This window comes from Branchiostoma belcheri, unplaced genomic scaffold (genome assembly GCF_001625305.1).
Source record: "Branchiostoma belcheri isolate BF01 breed outbred unplaced genomic scaffold, Haploidv18h27 scaffold24, whole genome shotgun sequence".
NCBI classification, from domain to species: Eukaryota; Metazoa; Chordata; class Leptocardii; order Amphioxiformes; family Branchiostomatidae; genus Branchiostoma; species Branchiostoma belcheri.
The window spans coordinates 65667-91487 of record NW_017803843.1 but is presented as its reverse complement, the minus strand read 5'-3'; the positions used below and the strand labels follow the sequence as shown (position 1 = coordinate 91487).

The 25821-nt window shown below is 42.1% G+C and overlaps 2 protein-coding genes across 3 annotated transcripts in view; both read left to right on the top strand.

The window, feature by feature from the left end:
* LOC109470900 overlaps positions 1-16050 on the top strand; it is a 19495-nt gene extending 3445 nt beyond the window's left edge. Inside the window, exons 3-15 of the mRNA XM_019770001.1 lie at positions 1665-1764; positions 2116-2218; positions 2636-2797; positions 3615-3735; positions 4378-4550; positions 4773-5094; positions 5345-5671; positions 6277-6386; positions 13538-13859; positions 14108-14317; positions 14442-14551; positions 14982-15098; positions 15554-16050. Coding sequence (XP_019625560.1) covers positions 1665-1764; positions 2116-2218; positions 2636-2797; positions 3615-3735; positions 4378-4550; positions 4773-5094; positions 5345-5671; positions 6277-6386; positions 13538-13859; positions 14108-14317; positions 14442-14551; positions 14982-15098; positions 15554-15724 — 2348 coding nt within the window. The 3' untranslated portion in view covers positions 15725-16050. The remainder of the gene's footprint in view (positions 1-1664; positions 1765-2115; positions 2219-2635; positions 2798-3614; positions 3736-4377; positions 4551-4772; positions 5095-5344; positions 5672-6276; positions 6387-13537; positions 13860-14107; positions 14318-14441; positions 14552-14981; positions 15099-15553) is intronic.
* Positions 16051-17617: 1567 nt separating this feature from the next.
* Positions 17618-25821, top strand: part of LOC109471156 (rho-related BTB domain-containing protein 1-like) — a 23094-nt gene continuing 14890 nt past the window's right edge. For both annotated transcript variants that reach the window (XM_019770425.1, XM_019770424.1), the window contains exon 1: positions 17618-17991. The gene's annotated coding sequence lies outside the window, so the exon portion shown is untranslated. The remainder of the gene's footprint in view (positions 17992-25821) is intronic.

The following is a 25821-nucleotide window of genomic DNA, read 5'->3' as shown; positions in this document are numbered from 1 at the left end:
AGAGAGGGAAATGTGCCTCCCTTAGCTAGCCATGTCGGAATATCCTACGTTCTCTCCCTCTCACCTCTGCTTGGAGAGTAAGTACGACAGACCATTTCGTTTTTTTTTATATTCCGAAACATGCAATCACAAGACGTGGTGACGGCACACTCAAGTTTTTTCAACTTATATTAATGCCGCCACCAACACAGGGACAGTACAATACTCATTTACACCTGAGTGAAGTGAGGAAAGTCGTGTAAAGTGCCTTTCCCAAGGGCACAAGATCGGTGGCATGTCAGGACTCGAACCTGGGTCCTCTGGTTCCGAGTCGAGAACGCTGCCGCTACGCCACACGACCCCACAGATTTCGTTGGGTGTGCCAATTAATTCAAGAAACCTCTAAATTCTTCGCGGATCGAGGTTTCCCAGAAACTAGAGAGAAGGAGCCATTTTTTTTTTGCTTTAAGGTGGATGTGGTGCCATTAAGTTTTCCGTCGATTTTCCCTGCATAGATTACGCTGTACTTATAGACTGTAGGTTTGTACATGTCACTCATGATCACGTCGACTTACAGCGCTGCATGTATGCATCCTTTTCTATTTTGTGATAGGTATTTATGTAAGCCAAAGATACTCAAAGTTGGGTTGGTGAACATCATGACAGACATTGTTGCGCGAGGTGCAGTATTTACAGACCTGATCAGCTATCTCTATCTATATCTATATCTTATCTATGACGATGCTGTATTTTTCTCAAATATGTTTTGAAAGGATTAGAATTTTTTAACAGGAAAATTTGTGCGTTTTCAAGAAAATATTCAGCGTACCTATGTGTAGAATAAGTGTCATTGTGGGCTTCAAATGTTTGAAGTCCACAATGTTAACAGTCAGAATCCCTTAACTCTATCAGTAGGATCTGCTCATTCGTGTTGAAAGGATTGCATTAACATGGATATTCTTACAGACAAGTCGTTGCTAAGGATTTAGATGTAGTTGTATTTAGTATATATGGAGGAATGGCGTCACCTAACTGCATTATAATGCTAGGTTTTGAGCGTGTAGAACCTTTAAGTCAATTTTGTTATCCGTTGCCAAGTAGTTCTTTAAAAAAATTGATAGTGACGTCAAAAACTTGCCACCCAAGTCGCAACCACACAATAGTTGATGTGTCCGCAGGTATACACTGAGGAAATGGGGTATTGATTTCAGCATTCTTACAAAAATACTGCAGAGCTTGCGAACATGGGAAAGAAGTGTCGCCAAAGGCGGAATTAGGTCTGAAAATTAATGTTTCGTGTATACTTCTTGCAACTCCATTACGATACTGGGTCCACTCAGTCAAATCGTTGTTATGTGACGTGTACGTACATGCACGGGTAGTTGTGGTAGCTTCGAAATTGCTGATCAACTTTTGGCATAGCTTTTTCGTGCAATAGTAGCGTCGCTGAACTGTGGATTCGTATATCTGTTTGTCCTGTAGTAGGTTGACAGCACGTGGGCGGGGAAACGATTGACAGGCAGGAAGAAATGAGGTCAAATGTCTGAGAATCTTGCGGGGAGCCAGCAGGGGTCGACAGGAAATCGGGGCTCGCATACTTCCCAGAAGTTGAAATATCCGATTTCTTATTTGTTTCTTTGTTTGTTTCATTCATCCATTGTGTTGTTTGTTTTGGTAACCGACAGACCCATGCGGCACGGGCCGTCCCTTGGTGATGCAGGGCTACACCGGAACCTTCTCCAGCCCCAACTACCCCCAAAATTACCCTGCCAAGAGAACATGCAGGTAGATTTTGCATTGTATGTGCATTGAAGGAAACTAAGGAGTGTTTTGAAAATCCTACTGCTACACTGTGCTAAACATACCCCAAAGCCAAGTTCTCACCTGTATTACACCATGAAAGAAATCCTAAACACTTGATTGAAGATTCAATATGTATGAATGTAGCTGTAACGTTAGACGTGTTCGGTGTACGCCTTGTATTTTGCTATTTCGGGTGCATTCTCATGTTTTGGACAGAAGATGGAGGGAGCAAGACAGAATAGAATATGTTTGAAATGGTAAAATGAAAGTTGCACCAAATGCTGCAGATTGTGTGGTAGATTCCTACATTGTGTTCTGTGTGGTTAACTACAGCTGGCGCGTGAAGAGTGACGCTCGAGGGAGACAGCTCTGGTTGGTCTTCGACGATCGCTTCAGCATAGAACATTACAAGAAGTGTGAATATGACTATCTCAAGGTTTGTATACCGAGTAAATCTGTTAGAGATAGCCATGTAAGTGCTACAAAGATGTAATATTTGTGAGAGCTAGATGCATGTTGCCAGCTAGGAATGCATTACGTAACGCTACATATCCTGAATTACTAGAGAATCTAACATACCTTGTATATTCCTTATACATGTATTCTGTGTCATCACATGGTAAATGTTACACATCTATGCAGAAGTACCGCTCTACTAGTAGTAATTTGCTACATCTGGTGAGTTTGTACAATATGTGTCATTCCATCCTTTACATTTCCATCTCTCAAGGGCAAAGGGCGGTTATGCTGTTCTGTAAACCAGTCTACTTCAATTTCAAGCTCAGAATACATATATTTACGTTATGATAGTGTATTGCAATTGTACTAATTGAAGGTGACAATTTGGGGTTAGATTTATGATGGACCAGACGAGAACGCTCCATTAGTGAAGACGCTGTGTGATGAGGAGGCCCCACCTCCCGTCAACCTCACCGGGAACGACGCGTTTGTGAAGTTCAAATCAGACCAAGCCATCACCAAGACGGGGTTCAGGATCACCTGGCGCACCTGTCCGGTAAAGGGGCATCATGTAACATTTATGCACCAAAAACAGAAATATTTCATATAAAAAATATTAGTGTGATTTAATAGTAGTTTACTTAGTCCAATCATCTCGCATTTCTGACATCTATTTTTGGCGCTAAAACAGCCCACACGAGGCACACTGAGTTCGTAGTGCCACCACAAACTACTAGAATTTAAACAAACATGGCTGACAGCTGTGTTTTTAGCTTTTAAACACACTCGTAAGGCTTAATATACATGTATATGGCGCCTTCACTTCCTGAATGGCACTTATGGCGTAGAGGTGTCTCAACGTAATTTGGAAGGAAACTACTCGTACCAGACAATTTACATTTTGTATCGTCCTGATGTTACATAATCCAATACAAATTCATGATTCATGCTGGATTTTTAAAGTCAATTTTCTGGCCATTCTTTTAATGTACAAATATAGTAAGTTGAATCAATCCTACCCATAGCATACTGATACCTGTGAGGAAAAGGCGCGATGTCACAGACTGAAGACATTCACTTGTTTTGTAACGTAGGCTGGTTCTATCTACTTATGGGTGGTACCCAAAAATAAAGAGACCCACATAGCTCGTTTTGGGAATATTTGAAACGCTTCAAGTATGAAATGATGACAATAAAGGGGTTAAGAAATTTCCTTGTCTTCATCATAAATGAAGACATTGAAAATTCTAGGAATTTCACGTATGTATAAAATATCTTAGCTTTGTTTTCTTTTTTTACTTTTTAACTTTTGTTTGAAATAACGACCTGTGTCGCGGTGTCCCTTCACATTTACTTCCCATGTGGTTCTGCAGCCCAACATGCTGCTGTGTGACGTGGGGAGTGTGTGTTTGAGACCGGAGAACAGGTGTGACATGACGCAGCACTGTCAGGACTGGACGGACGAGCTCAACTGTGTTTATGGTCAACAAAACGGTACTGGGCTCATCATTTTACTATTTTATTTTATACATCATTTTAACATTTTACATCGAGTTATTGTTTGTTACCTTCAGAGTTATAGTTTGTTACGTACTGTTTTTGCTCTGTTTCTTCTTCTTCTTCTTAAAAAAACAAGAAAAAGAAAAAACAAATAAAGTCAATAAATAAAGCAGACACCATGTGGTGTTGGGTTACATTATGTAGCAAGTGGCAGGACAGAGATGGAGAGGCTACTCACCATATATTATATGTGTTTGGGTAACACTAAACAGAGCAGTAGTTTGTTAGGCTAGACCATGTGAAGGTAAACATTAGGCATTTCCTAAATGCAAATGTTACCTTTCTAGTTATTTATTTATTCATTTCATTTTACCCGGGGTTGTCCAGGTCAGCGATTGACACTTCTTTGCAGTGCGGCCCTGCATGAATAAACAAACAAGTAATATACATACAATCACATACAATTCATTAAAAACCATAATATGATATTGAAAGTGCTTCAAAAAGGCTAGGAAAACAGAAATCTAATATTCCATAACCATGCATGTACCGTCAAGAGAAAGTGGTGATTCCACAGTTGCTAGTTAACGTTGACCCTTTGACATGTCTATCAATTTTGTGTTTTTCAAAACCCAGCGTGTGGCGGACAGGTCCTGGCGGACGGGCCCGGTAACATCACCACCGTGAACTACCCCGTGTTTTTCCCGCCCGGCCTGAGCTGTACATGGAACATCGTGGCGGCCCCGGGCAAGCGGCTCCGGGCCAGCTTCACGGGGATATTTGACGTGCCTTGCCTTACTGCTGTCAAGGTATGTATACCCATCAAACAAGCAAATCAACATACAAACAAACAAACAAACAAACAACTAACCAACGAAATAATCCACTACAAAATAATACCGAGATGAATGCCACAATATTGACGTTCTACTGAATGAGTAAAGCTGTGAGGCTCTCCTGTTTTGCACCATTTACTAATTTGCAGACCAAGTTTTTTTTTTTCTCTGACACGTCTCTCTTACAATCCGCAGGTTCGCGAGGTGGGCCCCACTAGAAATAAACCCAACAAGGCCAATGGTATTTCCACATTCTGCGGCAGACGGACACCTTCAGACATCATTGTAACTGTGAAAGAACGTCTCAGGGTCCACTTCCAGCCGCCAATGGTCATTCCCGGGAAGGGCTTTGCCCTAACCTGGGAAACAAGCTGCCAGGAGAACTACTTCTCGTGCCCGGAGGGAAGCTGTCTCGTGCCAGAAAAGGTGTGTGATGGGGCGGACGACTGTCAACAGGGAGAAGATGAGAGTTACCCCGCGTGTCCAACTACTGCTCCCCCAACTTCCACTCCTATCGGTGAGTTGTGCTATAACTTAAGCTACAGTATTCCCCAAGACGTCCAGCTTTTCTCGAGTTAGTCACCTGTTTTTCTAGTGTCAGTGTAGGTCACCTTTCGTATGGGTAGCTAGCCTTACGTGTGCACTTATTATACTACGAAAGAAATATAATAATAATAATACAAACTTACCTTAACTTAAACCCGTCTTTAGTCGGCAATATTCCTGTCTTCCAGTACTAGTGAGTTCAATGTTTCTCTTGTGTGCACTGACTACTGGCAATGACGGAAAGCCTGAGAGTGAGACGGCGCTTACATCCAACACACTTGCATCCAACACACTTGCATCCAACACAGTCACACCTGGAAAGTGGTCTACAGACTACCACACCGCTTCACAGACTGGTCCCATCCGTCAGAAGACCATACCGAGTGCTACTTCAACCACACAGCATGGCTTGAGTCCCACCTCAACCGTGCGGGAAGGCATTTACAAGGCTTCATCTGCAACACCTCAGGCTTGGACAAACATGACAGTTACCTGGGCTTGGAATGGTACCCTGGGAGGTAGTACCAGCCTCACAACACAGTCACTTGGTAAGTCTAAGGAGGGAATGTGGTCTATCATCATTAGAGGACATACATACATACCGAAAGCACTATGGTCGGTGCAATTTCTTTTCAGACGCCTCAAAAGCAATTTGCAGAGGTTATGTGGTACCAATCAGATAAATGATTGCTTAAACGAGCACAAACCTCTCGTTCTGCCGACCTGACGATGGCAGAACATTTCTGTCAGTCACCATTGTCCCTGATTCAGTTCAGGGCAACTGCCGGTTGTTGTGGTTGATTTTTCAGCATGTGACCGTCAGGAGCACAATGGGTTTGATCCTACAGCCAAGCTCAGATCCGTCAAAACATGGTATAGAGACAAAAGAAAAGACAACATTAAGAATGCAAATACTTGTAGTAAACACTCCCTCATTAGTTGAACTGATAATTGTGATGGACAGTCATGATCGGTCCAACGCTGTTCCCGAGAGTTTAGAGTCTTACCCAGACACCTGTGTGTTTTGAGGGGCAGTGGTTGTCATTAGTGGGGCTCTGTCATGTACTCATTTACCAAACCATTTGACCACGCACTTGTGTTTTTAGACTCTAAACATACAACCATTTTCGTTTTCTCGTTTGTGTATATGTAGACACCTACCCCAGCCGCCAGTGCTACTCGTGCCATGATGACGGAGCCTGTGCCAGCCCGGTAGACTCTGCAGTACCCGTCACCGAATGTCTGGATGATCAGGCTTGCTGGGTAATGACAATACCTCTTCCCTTACCGGTATTCTCACAGCTTGATGGGGATAAATGTTACAACATCATGAATATTGATAACTAGCCTCCACCAGGCATCGGAAGCCGGCTGGAAGAGTAGAAATTGGTCAAATAGACAGATAATGTGCCAGTGGAGTTGGGTCCGCTAAGGCCCCTGGCGTGTTATTTGTCTATTTGCACGAATTTGCCAATTTCTCCTCTTTTCAGCCGCTTCCGAAGCCTCGTAGAGGATAAGTGACAACATCATAAGACCTACTGTACTTACTTGTCTATACCATGCATGCCACGCCCTTGTCTCAAAGTTGTAGATATGTAGATCGTTTTGATGAAGTAGCCTCTCTGATAGGTCGAGCGCATCCTGGGCCCTGGGAAGCAGAAGGAGAGGATCGTGTACCGCCGGGGCTGCGGCTCGCTCTGTCCGGAGTATTGGGAACAGGAGGACTGCATGGACGGCTGGGTGCAGGTAAACATGTTTTCATAGATTTCAGAGGCATATCTTAGTCCCCGGCACTGAACAAAACATATTGCTGCATAAAAAGTTGGATTTACGAATGGCAGTAAATACCAGTTAAGTCGGGTAGTATTTACTTTGTAAACAGAAGCTAAACAAGAATTCCGAGATCTCATACCTCCATGAAATATGGGCTTGATATGTAAATGTAAATTTCCTCTTTAATTATGCAAATTAACTCTGCATTAACATGATATATGCATCGTGATGTATGTTAACTTTTGATTAACTTACAGATGTCCCAAGTATGACATTCCCATTATTCACCATTAAGAAATCATAGAATTTTTGCATAAATTATGCAAATTGGGTCATCATTTGCATAATTAGTATCTGTTAATGTTCTGCCTGACATAGGTTACATACATTACATGTATGAAAGTAGTATAATGTAAAACACTGTACTCATAGAATTTCCTCAATAATTATGCAAATAAAGTCCTTATTTGCATAATTTGCATTTAATCATGTACATCTCTCTCAGCTACCTACACACCAAAAATTATGAAAATATGTTGTTCCTATCTGGACTTATTGGCTTTTAAACATTTCGCCAGAAAGTGCCCTGCAGTTCCAGAACAAGTTGCTAGGGGGACTAAACTCACACCACTTATTCCTGACAGGAAAAGCGATCTGTCACCAAAACATTAAGACCATAGCATGTTCAGGACAAAAGATACAAAAACCGGAAGTTCTGCTGCAGTACCAAGGTCATCCACCAGGAGGCCCATATTTGACCTTGACGTTTGTCTTCCTAAGACTTACCAACATACCAAATATCATCATAATCCATAAAGGCGTTCTGAAGTTATGCTGACTACAAAGTTGCGGAAACACACACAGACAGACAGACAGACAGACAGACACACACACAGACATACATACATACATACATACATACATACAGACAGACAGACACGCCAAAAACAATACCTCCATTTTTCATGGAGGTAATAAAAGTCATAATCTTTCCCATCAAACTCTATCTGCTTGGAGAGTAGCTGTGGCAAAATTTCCTCGGGGGAATGTTGGCCCTGGCAGTCCGTGGAAACAGTCTGGCATCCATGCAGGTTCTCTAACGGTTGTCCCTCTTCAGACCTGCCGGCTGTGCTGTGCCGAGGACCTCTGTAACAGTCAGCTGCTGAACGGAGACGACAAGCGCTTCTCCAACCAGGTGTCCGAGTCCGGAATGGCAGAGGCGCCGGAGCCCAACTGGATCCACCTTCTCGTGGCGGCTCTGTCTGCTGTCGGCATCTTTACCGCCTGAACCCAGGGCCTGAACCTGTACAATGACGTTTAAGCACCTTGCGATCGTGTCAGCTATGTTCTCTGAACACACATAGGAAGTACATGGCAGGGTTTTCACCAATGTGCTGACTGAACCTGTACAATGACGTTAGCACCTAGCGTCCGCCATGTTCTCTGAACACACATGGGATGTACTAATAATTGGCAGGGTTTTCACCAGTGCTGACTGAACCTGTACAATGATGTTAGCACCCGGTGTCATCCATACTGTCTGAACACACATAGGGTGTAGCTGGCAGGTTTTCACCAATATGCTGACTGTATCAGTACAATAACGTTAGTACATAGGATGTAGTTGGCAGAGTTTTTAACAATGTTTTGACTTCTGAATTGCTGTAAAAGTAGCTTCTACTATTGACGAATATAGAATTATTGTGTCACAGTGCTGTAACGTGTACATACAACACGCGTTTTACTATCTTTCAGCGTGGTTACTCTCTACAGCGTGCCACCGGTATCAAAACATGTATTTTTTTTAATGAAATGTTACAAACTTAAATATAAACGATTTTTACGACTCTTGAGCCCTTACCAACAGACAACTTAAAGAGCACATAGAGCATTTTCTCATTTTCTTACACATATGTACGTGCCCATTTGAGCATGATTGTCCCACGACAGCAGCCAAAATTTGTAAGTGACGTTTCACTCCTCATTGTTTAGTCTGACATTCTAATTCTGTAACTGAAGAATAACGATATGGATTAATACATCATACTCGTACATATGTATATCTGGAGAACACACAGAAATTACATGTTTAACACTGATTGCTAGTGCGACATTTTTATTTGTCTGGTATTGTTTATTTTAAGGATACACATATTGTGTACATTTTCGCATAAACGGAAGGAAACGAACAAACAGATATTCGTGGAGTTTTCAGCTGACGCCTTCCAAACCAAACAGAATCTGCATTACCAGGCGCCAAGAATAATCAGATTTATTTGGATTCCATAAAGTTCATTCATTTTACTCCGGAATAGTGAGATTATCAAGGAAGAAATTTTCAATTTGTCACGGCAAGCAAGTTATCCCTGTTTTCTATAGCCTCCTTGTTTTATCAAATTGCTGAGGTACGTTTATTGACATTACACATTTGTCACCTGAGCAACAACTCCTTGGCGGCCCCATACAGAGAAACGTGAGATACGTGAGAAGCAATTAAACCCGAAACACTACAGTATAAAACGTCGCGTATTTTATCAGAACTCCCCTACGTGTACGTGCAGCCGAGATGGGCGCTGTGGGCAGAGGTGTTGGACATATCGTCCGAATCGTCCTCATCCTGGCGTCCTTTGGTTGTGTCATGGGGCAGACAGGTCAGTTTGTAACGCAGAAGTGTTTCTATGTTTTTTTTTCAGTTCACTACACACTCCGGTGAGTTATGAATAATAGAATGAATTCTAGAAGTATTTCACTTACGCCGACCCATATTATATATATATATATATATATATATATATATATATATGTCTTCTACGCCAAGCCTGGCTTGTAGCTTGCACCTTACCAAGTGTTTCATTGAAAACATTTCCTGCTATAAGCATTGGCTCCCACGTCGCGACCAAACGGCGGTTTTTCTGGACTTGGGAACCGTGGCAGATTTTGGTACAACTAAGGTTACTGCTAGTTTGTTTTTGCCAAGATTGAAAAAAAACTTTGCTAAAACATGAGAATATGATTGCTATTTGCCGCCATGAACCATAGTACCACACAAGACGGATTAAGGTGTGTCCGTACGTCAAGGTGACAAATTTTAGAACCAAAATCCAAAATCTAAAACATTTGTTCTTCAAATGTCACAAGTTTAGAACATTGTAGCTAGCAAACTCTGATGAAAGCAGTGCGATAATTTGGAATTCTTGCTGCCCGACAGACCCATGCGGCACGGACCGTCCCTTGGTGATACAGGGCTACACCGGAACCTTCTCCAGCCTGAACTACCCTAACAAGTACCCTTCAGGCAAGATATGCAGGTACACTTTGCAGCTACCTGCACGAAAATTAAGTTTCCATCAAAAGGCACAACGTCAGATTTTAGTACTATTCTATACAAAAAGCACTATATATTTTTTGTACAAAAGAAAGCGATCACCATGATCAGTTGATCAAACTGTTTGTTAGAGCATATACATGTACAAGGAAAAGTGAAATTGAGCGCAGTGGATGATATTATGATGATCAACTTATGGAATCCCTTCTGGGGTGTCAATTTGCTAGGCTTCAGTTTAGTAATTTGATTAATGGCTGCGATCAGAACTTTAAAATAATCATATACGAATTGCATGTGTGATGGGGATGACGTAACTGTCAGTCAACGTTAGACTCATGGTTTTGGTTAGTGTTTGCAGGAAGACAAAAACACGTTCGTCGAAACAGGTTTGCTGGCAATTTTGTAAACAGAATGGGCTGATTGGTTGTTTTTGGCTTCAGCTGGCGTGTGGTCAGTACCGTACCCGAGAAGCAGCTCTGGTTGGTCTTCAACCGGACTTTCGACATAGAGGAATTTGGAAATAGTTGCGGCTACGATTACCTCCAGGTTCGTATATAGTCTTGTTTACTGTAAGTTGAACAATTCTTGTAACGTTGTCGGTGAAAAACTGTGGTGATCAAAGTGTCATATTAATCAGTAAAATACAAAAGTTGTCACCTTTGTTAGCTTTTGACCTTACCTTAGACGTCACTTTAGTTCCTCAGCAAGTGGCAGCAAGTGTCCGTCCTTCTATCCACAGCAGCTGACGTGTTTTAAGCGTTTAAAGGTTATCGGACATTCTTCTGCGTACATGGGGCCATCATTTCGCTGGCAAGTACAAAAACGAAAGCACGATGAAAAGGCCTACAACACGTCAATGATAATTTCAAGCCCGAACCTCTGCTTGGAGAGTTGCTGCCTCTTCTCATGGGACGTTTGTCCTTTTCAGATATACAGCGAGAAAACTCATTGGATATTTGTTGATAAATGTTGATTTCGTGTATAGGGAACGCATTCCTGTATCATTGTCAAACATGCCAACTCCTGCTTATTTGAGACCACAATTTTGAATTAGGTTCATGATGGACCAAGCGGCAACTTTCCGCTAATTAAAACGTTGTGCGGGGATACCGCCCCAGAACCCATCGTGCTCAGCGGGAACGAGGTTTTTGTGAAGTTTGTGACAGATGCAGCCGTCCGCAAGATCGGATTCAGCATCACCTGGCGAACATGTCCGGTACTGTCTGCCTTTCTACATAAACCAACTTCCTGTCTTTCTCGTTTATCCTTTATCATTTTGCGATGAGTATCACGTTCGATGGTTGTTTGTTTGTTTGTTTGTTTGTTTGTTTGTTTGTTTGTTTGGTTGGTTGGTTGGTTGGTTGGTTGGTTGGTTGGTTGGTTGGTTGGTTGGTTGGTTGGTTGGTTGGTTGGTTGGTTGGTTGGTTGGTTGGTTGGTTGGTTGGTTGGTTGGTTGGTATCCTGGGTGCCATCCTCCGTAGTTTCGTGGTAGCCAGCGACATTAGGGAGCGGGCGGAAACTACGGAGGATGGCAGCCAGGCTACTTGGTTGGTCGGTTGGGTTTCAAGAAGGGATTAGGACTCAGGCCAATTATTATAGCAGTTCTTTGCGCCAGGCTTGCCTGGCACTCCTGTTTCTACATTGCTCTATTACGGCACCCACCAAACATTAGCCTTAGTCCAATTCAAGTCACCAAGGTGACCAATTATTTAAGTCACACATCGTCATCAGACTCACGCCTCCCAACCAGCTATTCCCATCTTGGCATCCAGCCAGTTTTTAAAGCATTCCTTCTTTCATTTCTACAGCACTATTATTGACTTTGGAAAGAGTTATACGATGCGTTTGTAACCGTGATTGTTTGTGGTTTATCAGCATAAATCAGGAAGCTATGGATTGATTGCTATTATAATGTAGCACCAGTATGTTCCTCTCCTGTTCAGCCCCATTTGCTGATGTGTGACGAGGGGAGTGTGTGTGTGAGGGGAGCGGACCAGTGCGACATGCAGCAGCACTGCCAGGACTATAAGGACGAGATCAACTGTGATCACCATCAAACCCGTCAGTACTCCACTCTTCCTGTGATTTTGTAGATTAGAATGTGTACTGATAGACCCTGAATCAACCACGTGGATTATCTTTACTCGTCCTTCTACAAAAATGAAATTTCATGGAAGTTCATCTGTGTTGGTGTAATACATTATGACAAAAATGCAAAAACTTTATGTTCCAACACTAAGTAATTGGGACTTCTGTGAACAAAGATGACGGTGTTAGTCGAGCCCCAATTTCCGTAGTGCCTTTTCGTCATATTATATGATAAGGTACGTTTAGATATAGTGGGTCATAACTGCCGCGTACACAAGTAGCAGTGGAAGAAATGTGTCTGCACTCTTATGTGAAAATTTCACTTTCACTAATTAAAAAATTTTAGAGAAAGAAAGGAACAAACATTTTGCTATTTTTGTTGTTGTTGTTGTTGTTGTTGTTGTTGTTGTTGTTGTTGTTGTAAAAACAATCTGCGGGGGACCAATCTTAACAGATGGCAAACATTCTGCTATTTGTATTGTTGTACAAACAGCCTGCGGGGGACAAATCCTAACAGATAACGGTAACATCACCACCGTGAACTACCCCGTGTTTTTCCCGCCCGGCCTGAGCTGTACATGGAACATCGTGGCGGCCCCGGGCAAGCGGCTCCGGGCCAGCTTCACGGGGATATTTGACGTGCCTTGCCTCTCTGCTGTCAAGGTATGTAGACATATTCCATAGATAGACATTTATATATAGAACAGAAAAATTCGCATTCCTTATGAAACTGGACAAACCATGTATCATTAGCTCCATATGTTCATAACTACAACTGTCTTAGAAGCGAGAAGAAGTTGAACCTGTAAATAATAGCTATATATAGGTAACAGTAGTATGTAAAGTTTTGGTAACATATAGCTGTAATTTTGTTACTTCTGCTTTATTCATTACCTGTACTTAACTTGTAAGAGCATAAACGTACAATAAAAGTCTTTTATTCAATATATTCAACAAATAAAATAATTCAGCTATACAACAAATGAAATAACTCAGCGGAATTACTCTACATATTGTTCTTCACATCAGCCATTAGTATTGATAGCATGTAATAATAGGTGCATACATACATACTACATTATGTATCTACATAATCTAACACGAATGATTTATTAGTAAGTAAAGGAAGACATTTTCTGATGTATCACAAGTGCCTCACATAGCGATTACGTCAGATCATCTGCTGACCAAGGTGTCCCCAATACCAACCTTATCTTACAACTCACAGGTTATCGAGGTGGACCCAAATGGAAACGAGCTCGAGTCCGAAGACACTTCCACATTCTGCGGCAGTCAAACACCACCAGACGTCATTGTGACTGACAAGGAAAGGCTCAAGATCGACTTCCAACCGCCAATGGCCATTCCCGGGAAGGGCTTTGCCCTAACCTGGGAAACAAGCTGCCAGGAGAACTACTTCTCGTGCCCAGAAGGAAGCTGTCTCGTGCCAGAAAAGGTGTGTGATGGGGCGGACGACTGTCAACAGGGGGAAGACGAGAGTGAGTTCCTGTGCGCAGACACTACTGCTTCCCCAAGTACCACTCCTATCGGTGAGTACTACTGTGGTCACATCTATCTAGTTACTGGCGCGTTTCCGCCATTTGCCGAAGCGCGCTTATTTGTGAAGCAGACTGGTTAAAACCGAACTCGATGATGTTGCGATCATCAAGATGTTTGTTTCCTTGGTGGGTAACGTTACCCGCTCATCAACATACAACTTGTCATCATGGTAGTTCACGGTAACAGAAGCTAAGCTGATAAAGATACCTTATGCGGAACGTTATCTTTCCACTGCCAGTTACGACATATGCAGCGACTACTGACGTTGACAGGACGCCAACACCTACACGCGAGGCTGCCACACCTGGGAACTGGCACAACTACACCACAACAGTAGGGAAAGGCATTCCAAATGCTTCAGCTCCAACCCCACATTGGACCGGTAGCCTGGCAGACAGTACCGTGTTCACGGCACTGCCAAGTGATGACTACAGCATCGAAAACATCGGTAGGTCCTCGGGTTTAAACAGTTGTGAGAGGCTGTTGTTGTCATTAGTAGGGCTCTGTCATATACTTAAGATGTACACCATTTACCAAACCGTTTGACTTCATGGTCTTGTCTGTGTACGTAGACACTTACCCCAGCCGCCAGTGCTACTCGTGCCATGATGACGGGGCCTGTGCCAGCCCGGTAGACTCTACAGTACCCGTCACCGAATGTCTGGATGATCAGGATTGCTGGGTACCAACAATTAACTTTCATACTAGTACCATGACCTTCGTCAAGTGTGAATAGCCCATCGCGCAGAAACCGCGACGTCACAAACGTGCGGACGATAGCAAAATGATCAAAAAGTGATGGGTCTTTTAGACTTGATGAAGTCTTTAGTTAGCCTGGAAGTGATGATCCCAATGGACTTTCTAGCCTCCTTTGCAGGCGTTCCGGGTCGGGGGGGGGGGGTCTGATCGCACGCGCTTCCCCTTGTATGCCTTCCGTTTTGCTCCAGTGAAGGCTGAATACTACAGAAGGCAGCCAAAGTTCTAAGCGTTTGTGACCCGGAACGCCTGCAAAGGAGGCTATAAACTTGCATGGTAACATGACTTTTCTTTCACTAAGTATTAATTTAAAAAAGGATTGTCATACCCCTGTATCACATTTGCAACCCTGCTAGGTCGAGCGCATCCTGGGCCCTGGGAGGCAGAAGGAGAGGATCGTGTACCGCCGGGGCTGCGGCTCGCTCTGTCCGGAGTACTGGGAACAGGAGGACTGCATGGACGGCTGGGTGCAGGTAATTATATACAAAATCATAGAGGTAAAAAAAAACCTCATACCTTCGTCCTTTGTTATCGAGAGGTACTGTTTTTGGTGATGTTTCGGTGTATATCTCAAGGTCCGTCGGACGATGGTATTTAGGAGGGAGTCGGCCAAATCAAGGATTTGTAACCTCCTTGGCCAAATGATATAGCATGCATTAGCTCACGTGCACGGTGTACACTGTACAAAGTTATTTATTTATTTATTACAATTGACCACATACATATGTACATGGAGGGCATGGTGCACCTAAGTGCACCTTTCCAAGACCACCATGCCCACATTAGTTCCCTGTGTGAGGTATGTAGGCATTAGATACGTTGTGGTAGATGATGATAGACTATGATGACAGTCAATTTAGTACATGTTAGTACATTGCATTTCATGTGCCAGAGTACATGCATGCTCGCCTTTCATGCCGGCTTGTAGGTCTGTAAGGTGTGCTGCAGTGAGGACCTCTGTAACAGTCAGCTGCTGAACGGAGACGACAAGCGCTTCTCCAACCAGGTGTCCGAGCCCAACATGGTCGGAGTGTTACAGCCCAACTGGATCCACCTTCTCGTGGCATCTCTGTCTACCGTCTGCATGTTCACAGCCTAGCTGACTCCAGATCTGCCGCATTGAAATTGGTTAAAGCCCTTGTCACGCAGTCAGGGCCTTAATTCCCACGACTTGCTCCCGATACTCCCCAACCAGTCAACGTCGGCGCTGAATTGGGAGTAGCCTGAAACACGTATAATTCTAGTTCCAGTTCGCTACTGTGGTCGCATGCATGGAGAATTTGACTTTTCCTAATTCAATTCTTCAAAATTCATAGTTGGTCGGCGTAGATGACTTCAAGTTTAAGTCTAGTAGGCAACCTGGCCGATCTACTCCCAACTACCACGATTGACGGCCAACTCCCAACCATGGTCTGGAGAAGGCCTGGGAGGCCTGACGGCTAGTATGTAAAAGTAGAAAGTTTGTGTGTTGAAACAAAGTTGTCTACCTGATTGTTGTTGTTTTTTTACTTATGTTAGACATGAAACCTAAAGTAAGACTGAAAGAAAAAGGGTAAAACCCTAACAATAGAGCAAGCTTCACATTAGTAGACACAGTTTTAATGCCATGCGTGGAAAATAAAATAATACATGTACACTTTCATCACATAAGTGCGTCCGCCTCAACTTGTCTGTATCAATTGAAGTAGAAGCAAGGCACACAGAGGGCACGAATTGTACAAAAACTAATTTGCACATTTACTAGTAATCAGCAAATTCTATTATGATCTCATATTATTGGCAAATGGCGGAAATTTAATTCTTGTGGTATTTGGAAGTTTGTTGAATTAAATGTGAACATCGTGAAATCATGCACGATACATAATTAATTGAAATAAGGAACTCATTTAATATTTAACAGTTACATAGTTTGTGAACTTTAAGTGCACCAATGCCGTTTTTTCCAATCCCGTATCAAAGTGCATGTACGACATATATTTAGCTGTGTATACATGAAAGATTATCAAATACCTGTACACCCAGCTATGCGAGGACAAGCGTCAAGCTGGACCTTGCACTTCTAACACGACATTATCTTTACCCCTGCGGAGCTAGATTTCCCCCCGGGGTATAGGTCCGCCTGCAGCGTAACTAAGTGGCCTGCCAAGGGGGTTTAACTTTGAATCGTTCCTGGTCCTACTGTGCGACGCTTGAGCTTGAGGCCTTCAGCCTAAAACGATCTCCCTGAGCTGCAAGCGAATTCCCTGAAAAAAACTAAGATTCATCGTAAGCTCTTGGTATGATGTATGAAAAGTAATCTCACGATAATCCACTGAAAAATACTCTAGTACACTATTAGTATTAGTTTTACATAGGCGCAAACATGTAACATCCAAGCAGATATTACTATGGCAAGGCAGCATCCATTGATAACAGGGTTGTCCATTAGACTAATGGACACTCCTTTGGTCAATGATTACTACCCTGCCAACGTAAGATCTGTTTGGAGATTATGCGGACATTGGCCAATGGAAACTGTCTTGCCACCGCAGGATTTGCTTGAAGATTACAAAGAAATGTCCTTATCAGCATTGCGAATTAACCAGTGTACCATTATTAACGCAACCCCTTCTTTTATTATTAAAGTCCCTTGCAGATTTCACTTCCGTTGTGGTGTTTAACAAAACACAGGCAGACAGCAGATGTCTACACCGGCTGATGGGGACAAACAAGTAAGTGGTCACGTCTCACGATGTCATGCTGATAGGTCCTACCATGTACACAAACGGACTGGCAGCATTTATACTTACCGCCTTAAATTTATACCACCGTATCTCGCACGTAGCAGCAAATTTCAAGAGCCTGACAAATGCACTTATATTGCATTCCCCTCTTATATTAAATCTAAGCTGATTTATATGGGAGAAGTCGTGATGTCAGGGATTATTACCGCGGATTTGATGAGGCACTAAGCTTGTCGCGCGACGGCCTGCCCCTCACACCTGATGGTTACGTCATGTGTTTGGAAGTGTGTGCAGGATCCGTCCCATCCGGTTCCGTGATCCTGCTGGCTGGCGTCTGATCTCACCAGGATCCCGTTATTCTCAGATCCTGCGGCTAGGCCCCAGATCTCAGGGATCCCGCCGTCGTCAGATCCCGCTGATCCCTTCCTTGTGATCCCACTGTCGTCTCATTTAATACCCCCCGATTTTCGTGGATGTCTCCAGAACGCGGGCACACAAACCACCCGTTTTCCTGCGAGATGGCCACGGTCTTCTTTCCCTTTGCACCGTCAGACGAGCAAAGATCTGTCTGAGGCGGTGCTACAGGCTGCTGTGGGCGCATTTTCGGGGAGACTACTCGAGATTGAGCTCCTAGATTCGTCAGGTAAGGGGGAAAGCTTACTGTCACCGACTTTAGCAGGCTTTAATTACCGCAGGCACCAACCGCTGAGCCCGGCATAATTTGATCCGTCTTACTAATTGTGCAGACGACGCCTCGCTCGTTACAACATTATGTTGTTGCCAGACGCTGTTTGTCTTCCGTAATGTTGAACTTCTAACCCGAGGAACTCCCTGGGGTTTGCGTGCCTACAGTCATGTCAGTGGGGTGCAGTTTGTAGTTACGTTACGTGCTGTCAAAACGATTTCAGAGAATTTGGCACTGCTCTTTACATAGTGTAACTTACGTAAGCTGACCTGGATACCCTGATCCATTACAGATCGTCCAATGTTATGCCAATGTACAAATGTACGTTCCTTCCTCAACCCTAACGTTACTACACACACGTAGCTAGACATTACAGTCGCACTTGACCTAGATCAAGAGTTTCATATTTCCATTATTGGAATTTTAGGTTATGCATGCATTGTTTTGAATCCGTGCACAGGAAACAGTCTTATCTGTATTCAGAATATTTTTGGAAAGAAAAGATGAGGATTTAAAAATCTGATTTTAGAAGTATTTAGATAAGCAGGATTACTCAGATTTGTTATTTTCTGCACCACCACTCTGTAAAAAAAATTAATTTTATGCCTACTGTTATTCATGTATGTCTGATACCTTGGATACATCAAGCTTTTACTTAATCTCCAAGCAGATCCTAGGGTTGCAAAAAGACAATATCCATTGGTCAGAGAGGGTCCATGCGCCACCCAAGGGGGTAGGGGCAAAAAAAAGGGCCATATATAAAAAGGTAACGATCTTCCCCCATCAACCTCTGCTTTAATAGAGAGTTGCTTTCACTGTCAATTCCTTGCTGAGCCTAGCCTCCTGTGCAGGCCCCGCGGCGGTGGGGAAGAGTTTTTTAACGCATTATTTTAATATAGCCGGCCATCCTACATAGCTGCCGAGAGAAGGTTCCCGTGGGCGGAAAGGAACCTTCTCTCGGCGGCTATGTAGGATGGCCGGCTATAAAATAATGCGTTAAAAACTCTTCCCCACCATCGCAGGGCCTGCACAGGAGGCTAGCTGAGTTAAAGACAGGAGCACTGCCTACCCTACCGTACCCCCTCCCATGACACCCCCTCCAGACCACCATAGCCCAATGCCACCCCAAGATTGCTGAATCCATTGGACAGGAGAAAGCTGTCAGACCACTCCTTTAGTCCTTATCCTTGTATCCAGCTGTGCAGGTTTGTGTATCTGTAAGTGGCAGGGCCCCAGAGGTTAGCTGCCCTCAAGATGTGGCCCAGATCAATTTACAGGCTGCACATAAACAAACACTCTCCTCCCCATTCATTAGTGACTCCAGGCCTTTTATTTTGACAGAAATGTGATATCAGTAATACCACACATTTCAGGAACCTGTACCATTCATTGTGATTATATGCACATTCAGTACCTTGTAAATATTTTTCTCTACTGGATTCTTGTTTCACTCTCAGCATCTTTAGACACAGCTAGCAGCTGGCAGAGAGCCCAGTCCCTGATGTAGTCACAACAAAACATGGATTTATAGTCTGTTTACTCTATGATCCTATGGAAAAAGTATTTCTATAGTATGAATTATTCTTAAAATCAAAATGTAATGGGTGATCCTGGCAACTGATAATTTAACTGTAAATTCAGGCAGACCCGCAGTGCATAACGGAAAATCAACTTAAGTTGTCTATGTATAAGGCTTTGGAAGCAACTTCTTTGGAATATTCTTTTGTATTCATGGGGTGTCTAGAAAAGTAGCCTGTGGACCTTGATTTCTCTGTTATGATTTTTGGGCAGTCTGGCATTCGACTATGTGATAGGAATAATTTTTTCAATAACGATGAATTCAGGATAACAAACAAGGAAGGACATGGAACGTACTACCAATTACTCTTCACAAAGAATTTCCCAACAACGCATTTAAGGTTGAATTGAAGCAGTCGGCTAGGATTAATGGTGAATTAAAATGGCTCGCTACCCCTCATGGAAACAGGCATGCAGACTCTGTGTATAGATATATAGTCTATAGATGCAATGTGATGTAGAGTTCCGATATCAGTGCAAGGGATGGGTGTGTTGAGGGTATGCTTCTCGATTGTCTTCATCCAACTGTGCAAATCAAGGCAGTTGTTTTGATGTCTGTGCAGACGGGATTTATAATTGGTTTTTACACCAGATGCTTTTGATAACAACGATCATCAAGGGAACGCTATGGTTTTCATGGGGAGAGGACAATTACCTTCCTGGCCTGAGCACATGACATAAAGGCAGGTTTTGATACAAAACTCTTTGATCTATTTTCACAGTGTTGTACAGTTGTTCTGTTAACTGTATATACATTTTGTAGTACTGCTTGTTGTATGTGATTAATCAAGCCTTTAACCTCCTTGGGTTAATGTGTCTCTAAGAAAGAATGTACAGCTTGGTTTGTTTGCTTAACAAATATTGATTACCTTAATATAACCACACACATGGGGAATTCATGCTGTATTGTTGGTGAATTAAGTGTATTTGTAATTGCAAGTTGCTAGGGAGTTGGATTGTAGCTAATGATTTCTTATATGTACCTACAGCCTGGCAACTGAAATATCTTGTTTCCAACGTGATCAACAGTATGTCAGTGTCTGGGATTAGATATTTGACCACCCTCACTCTAATGACATTTGTGACATACATGACATACCACTGAGTACAGTTACTATGCAAAGGACAAAAGATACATTGAACAGGAGCCCACAACACTAGAGGAATTGCTGCAGGTCAATATAACGTTACAGGTTTGGATTCGACCCATCCAGATTTAGTATTCTGCCCTTGACGTTGGACCGGCTGGAGTCCTGATCACAAGTTGTCTGCCGTCTTGTGAAAGCTGACAGTGCAGCAATAGACTTCGGTCCCCAGAGGAACGCTGCATCAAATTGGTATTGTCAGAAAAATGTTCATATTACTGATTCATGCGCAGGCTCTCACGAACCACACAGGATGTAGTCTCCGCACGGCAACAGCTGTGCGGCCATTGTGCTTACCCTGTCAAACAGATTACGGAGTTTAACCATCAAATAGAGCATTCCAACCGCAGTTCTCTGTCCTTATATAGATGTTTTCTGGTGCCCTGTTCCTGGCCCTGTTCCTGGCAAGTTACATCGCTGTCGAAACAGAAGGAGAATGCCATTGTCATGATGTCATCTTATCTAACGTTACATGTAAAACAACAGGCAGCTACAATTGCAAGTCATTACAAGTTATGACTGGGAAACTACAATCTTTATTTTTCAAAAAGTATTACTGCTGGATCATGTGATGTTAGCTTTTGCAGAAAGGTGACTCTTAACTTCAACAAAAATGACAAGCAAAGTGCAAAACTTTTAATTATTTATATATTCTCGGGAATATATATAGAAGCAGGTCTATCCGTCAGTATCAATGATATGTTGTCATCGATCAACATAAAAGGTAGGCCAAAAGTCAGGTGTCATTCCTGGATCATGTGTCTACCGCTGCTACCAACTTATCTTAACTTTACACAAGATCTGTGATTAAATTGAATAGGATTCTTCTGATGCCGTTGTAAAAATCTGTTTAGACTAACATTTTGGAAGGTTGTATGTACAGATTGCATTTAGTAAAAATGTTCCAAGTTTTCTGACATTTTTCAATTTTGCATATTACATGCTTGGTATTATTGCTATAGTAAGTACTGTGCCATATGTTTGGAAAGGTATGATTGTTATAATATTAATACTAGTATACAGATTGAATCTGTACGATACCTTTTGAAAAGCCACTACTACTAGTACTACTAGAAGGACCAAGAAATAAGATGCAAGAAGTCCATCGCATATTGATTATATATAATATGCATGATCTCAAATTGATTTGTTTAGTCTGTTTTATACAATTGTCAATGTAGGATGGGGATGGACTCTTCACTTTAGTACACATTTTTAGAACCCTCCTGAAACAGGAACTGTATCGGGTTTGTGTGATTTCCCTTTTAGTATTCCAGCCAGGTCCAACCTAGCTCCCCACTTACTTTGCGTGCGTCATCGGTGTTAAAACAGACAGCAGGAGCAGACTGGAGTTGTGTAGTGACTTACATATCAATCTTTACGCGGTCTAATGGTGAATTATACGGCGGTGCGATGTAAAAAGGATGGCTCAGGCACAGGAAATGAGAAAACCTGCCGAGGAATTGGCCCAATCAGCCTGCTATCAGTGACTCAGGTGTATTCTTCATTCCATCCACAATACCCCAAGTCTTCCAGGTCAGCTTCTGTTATGATGCCTTCGATACTATCCAGCAGTGCATTTTGAATGGACCATTTACGGCAATAGCACGGTAATGACATTGCAGTTTTGTGTAGAGCATGGCTGACTGGTGCATTTATGTGTGCATTAACTTTATATACATTGTATGTAGGTCTGTTCCTTTACTTATAAAACAGAATGTAGCAATATTATATTTTATAGATGACTCCTAAATGCAAATGTAAGCAAAACATTGTGCAGAGGATTCATGTATAGCTGTGAAGGATGGTACAGAATTCGAACCATCACCAGTGTGCTCTTGATGAGGTGATTTTTACTGGTTACTACTAACATTAAATGTAGCTAGTACACACAGCCATAGTATTATGACATGTATAGCCATTATTTAAGAAAGCTCAGTTCAAACATGGCATAGATAGTCTTTTTGTTTCCTTGAAAATCTGTCCAATAATTCCAACATGCATGAAAATCCTGATCAGGTAATCCATCCCACAGGCAGTCTGGCAACTTACCAGCTACTTCCTGATGTTAGAAATGTGCCCTGTTTTAGGTGTGGTTTCCTTCATGTATATGTTTGTGGTGTTGTGTTGAATTCTTGTAGATCTATCATCAGCTTTTCCGAACCCATGTTACAGTATTATATTCACTGTTACAGTACAGCTTGTATCAGCATCGTGTGCTAGCATCTTGCCCATGTCCCATGCAACTGATCATGACCCTTGAAACGTTCAAAGCCATACTTCTTCTCGTAACAGTAAAAGGGAAAAAACTCAATAAGTCAATTGTCCACTATTATTCTCTATGTTGAAATGGCCCTGGACAGTAAAAAATGCCAGTATTTGCCATGTATTGTATCATTTAGGATTTTTGACTTGTTTTGGAGAGATGTTCCTTTGATATCTGAAAATGTATCCAGCTTGTACAGACAGACAGACATATATATATACTTATATAATGTTAAGACTGAGAAATGGATATTGGCTGGGTCAAGGGTATGGTAAGCATTCCGACCACGTTCTGCGTAGATCCAATTCAGATGATGGCCAACAAATGTATGAATTCTGGCTTATAAGTACAACTTGTCATGCCTGAGCCTGACTCTCAACAGGCCTAATGGAATTGGGCGAATTTAAATGGAACATAAAATTGACCGTAATGTACTCCACTGTATTTTACAACTTTCATAAGGTTCCTGGTCAACTTAGAACATGTGGAAAGGAAATCATACCATTTCTGAATGTGACAGTGCTTTATACTTTAGAGGAATGTGAACAATTGGTCATTGTTGCTATTTTGCTTTTTGGAAAAATGGATATGACAGATTGCGCCATATTGCTGGGAACTGATTGAATTAAAACCCCTTAATAAGGAAATAATAAGGCCCACTCACTTCCAGATTGCACACAGGTTGGAGGTATACCACTGACATTTTCTTTTGCAAAATTCATTTTTAGCAAACATTGACATACCGGTAGCTATGTGCACACAGCTGAGCTTTGGGCCATGTGTGTTGTATATACTATTAGATAATAAGCCTAGAATAACGTGGTCCACAGTAATGGATCTCATGGATGATAAGCACTTCATCGATTAGTTCATCCCAAATAACATAACCGGATGACAGTTGGATGACAATTAGGAGTTGTCATATAAGCTGGCTTACCTCCATTAGTGGTACTATTTTTAAGCCATATTGATGGTGGAAGAGACTCTTTGACACTTTGAGTTCAGGTCTATTTATAATTACAATAAGCTGTATAATTGTAACCTAACACCACCGGCTAGCTGCTAGGGGCTGTGGCTCAGGTCTGTTCATAGATTTATTACTGTACTTGTAATCAATGATTACAACTTAGAGTATTAGGCCATCAAAAAGCCATAAAATTCATTCACAATTTCTAGAGTCATTAGAAATGCGGAGCAACCAAACAAGCTAGTAATGTTGGGTATGACCTATATATTGGACTGGTCAGTAGCTGGATTCCCACCCAAGTAGTCCAATGTTTTTCTGCCAATATTTACTGTGTAAAATTATCGTATGAATTCCTAAATCTATGTCACAAGCCATGGGGGGATCTTTGACAATCAATTCTCCACTTCTTTGAACCAATACATATGAAAAGAGAAGAAAAGGTTCCCTTGTTTTATTGATTTGTAAATCAACAATCAATTGTGCAAAATCAATATATGTCTTCCTGTATTTGCCATGAAATGCTGAAGAATTAGCCCTTAGGTAGGTTGTTTGTTTAGTATGGGCTCAATAAGCACGTCGGCAGAACGTCCTGCACCTGCGCGAAACCCGTAATGTGTTGTACATAGCATTTCGGCAGAATGTCTCATAGAAGGTCGTATTCGCTCATATAAGGTTAGCATTTCGACAGTAGTTTCCAAATGTTGTGTCGGAAAGAATATCCTCTGCAACAGGCAAAATTCTGATGCAACGTTGACCAAAAACCAAACAAAAAACGCGAAAATACGGGGTTCTGCGCAGGCGCTGCGTTCTGCCGACGTGCTGGCTCAATATATTGGGTACATACATGAGTAATTTTTTAAAAAATTGTACTTTTTGCACCCAAAACTGGAGCTCAGCTAGTTCATGTACATGTACATGAAATTCTCGATTGTAGGTACACCAGTGCACCTAGATATTTATGTAGGGTTATATACATGTACATATAAGTACTAAACATCCTCTAGTAACCTTGAAGTTTCTTGTATTACTTGTTTAAAAGTTTTAAAAGTTAGCTGTAGAATCCAGATTAGTTTTGAGGGACAGTAAAGTTTTAAATAAATTATTGCTGGCTTACCAGTTCATCCTATATTGTGCATCCAAAGTACTTCCTTTGCATATAATTTTTTACATTTCGGCGCATGCGCGCCGAAATGTAGTAAGACGGATTCTATCCTTCTTTCTTTGGTAGTTTGGTAATACTGCAGGCCATGCAATACCTCTTAACTTCTTTCCGGTTTGTGGCATAAGCAATAGACTTGCTGCCATTTTAATCCATGTTCTTTACAAAAAGAAACTTTATGTAGTAACAGTCTCATCTAGTGACATAATATTGATCGAAGTATGGTTGCATAAGTTTTTAGGCGCTAATTTATTGATCGTACCACAAATCTAAAGATAATTGCATAAATTATGTTAATGACGACAATAATGCCGCCTGTCGCTAGATGACGTTGTTGCATGTCCTGGCGAAGTTTCTCTATTATGTTTGCACTTTTATGTTTGCCTGTTGCATTGTTCTTACTCAGGAATGTCAATACGTTTGATACTTACTCTGTTTAAAGACGGGCTTTCATGTTTCAATCATAATTCGCTCGGACCTGCCCAATTTTCTCGGATGGCTATATATATAGTATGTTGTTTAGGCGCTCCACAATGACTTAATGAGATAGCTCAACGAGTAGAGTTGCTAGATGAGTGGCGGTGCACGTGGCGGGGTCTAGACATTGAGAGTTCGATCCCCGGTGAGGAACTTTTTTTTTTAATTTTCTTTTTTTTTTATTTTTTTTAATTTT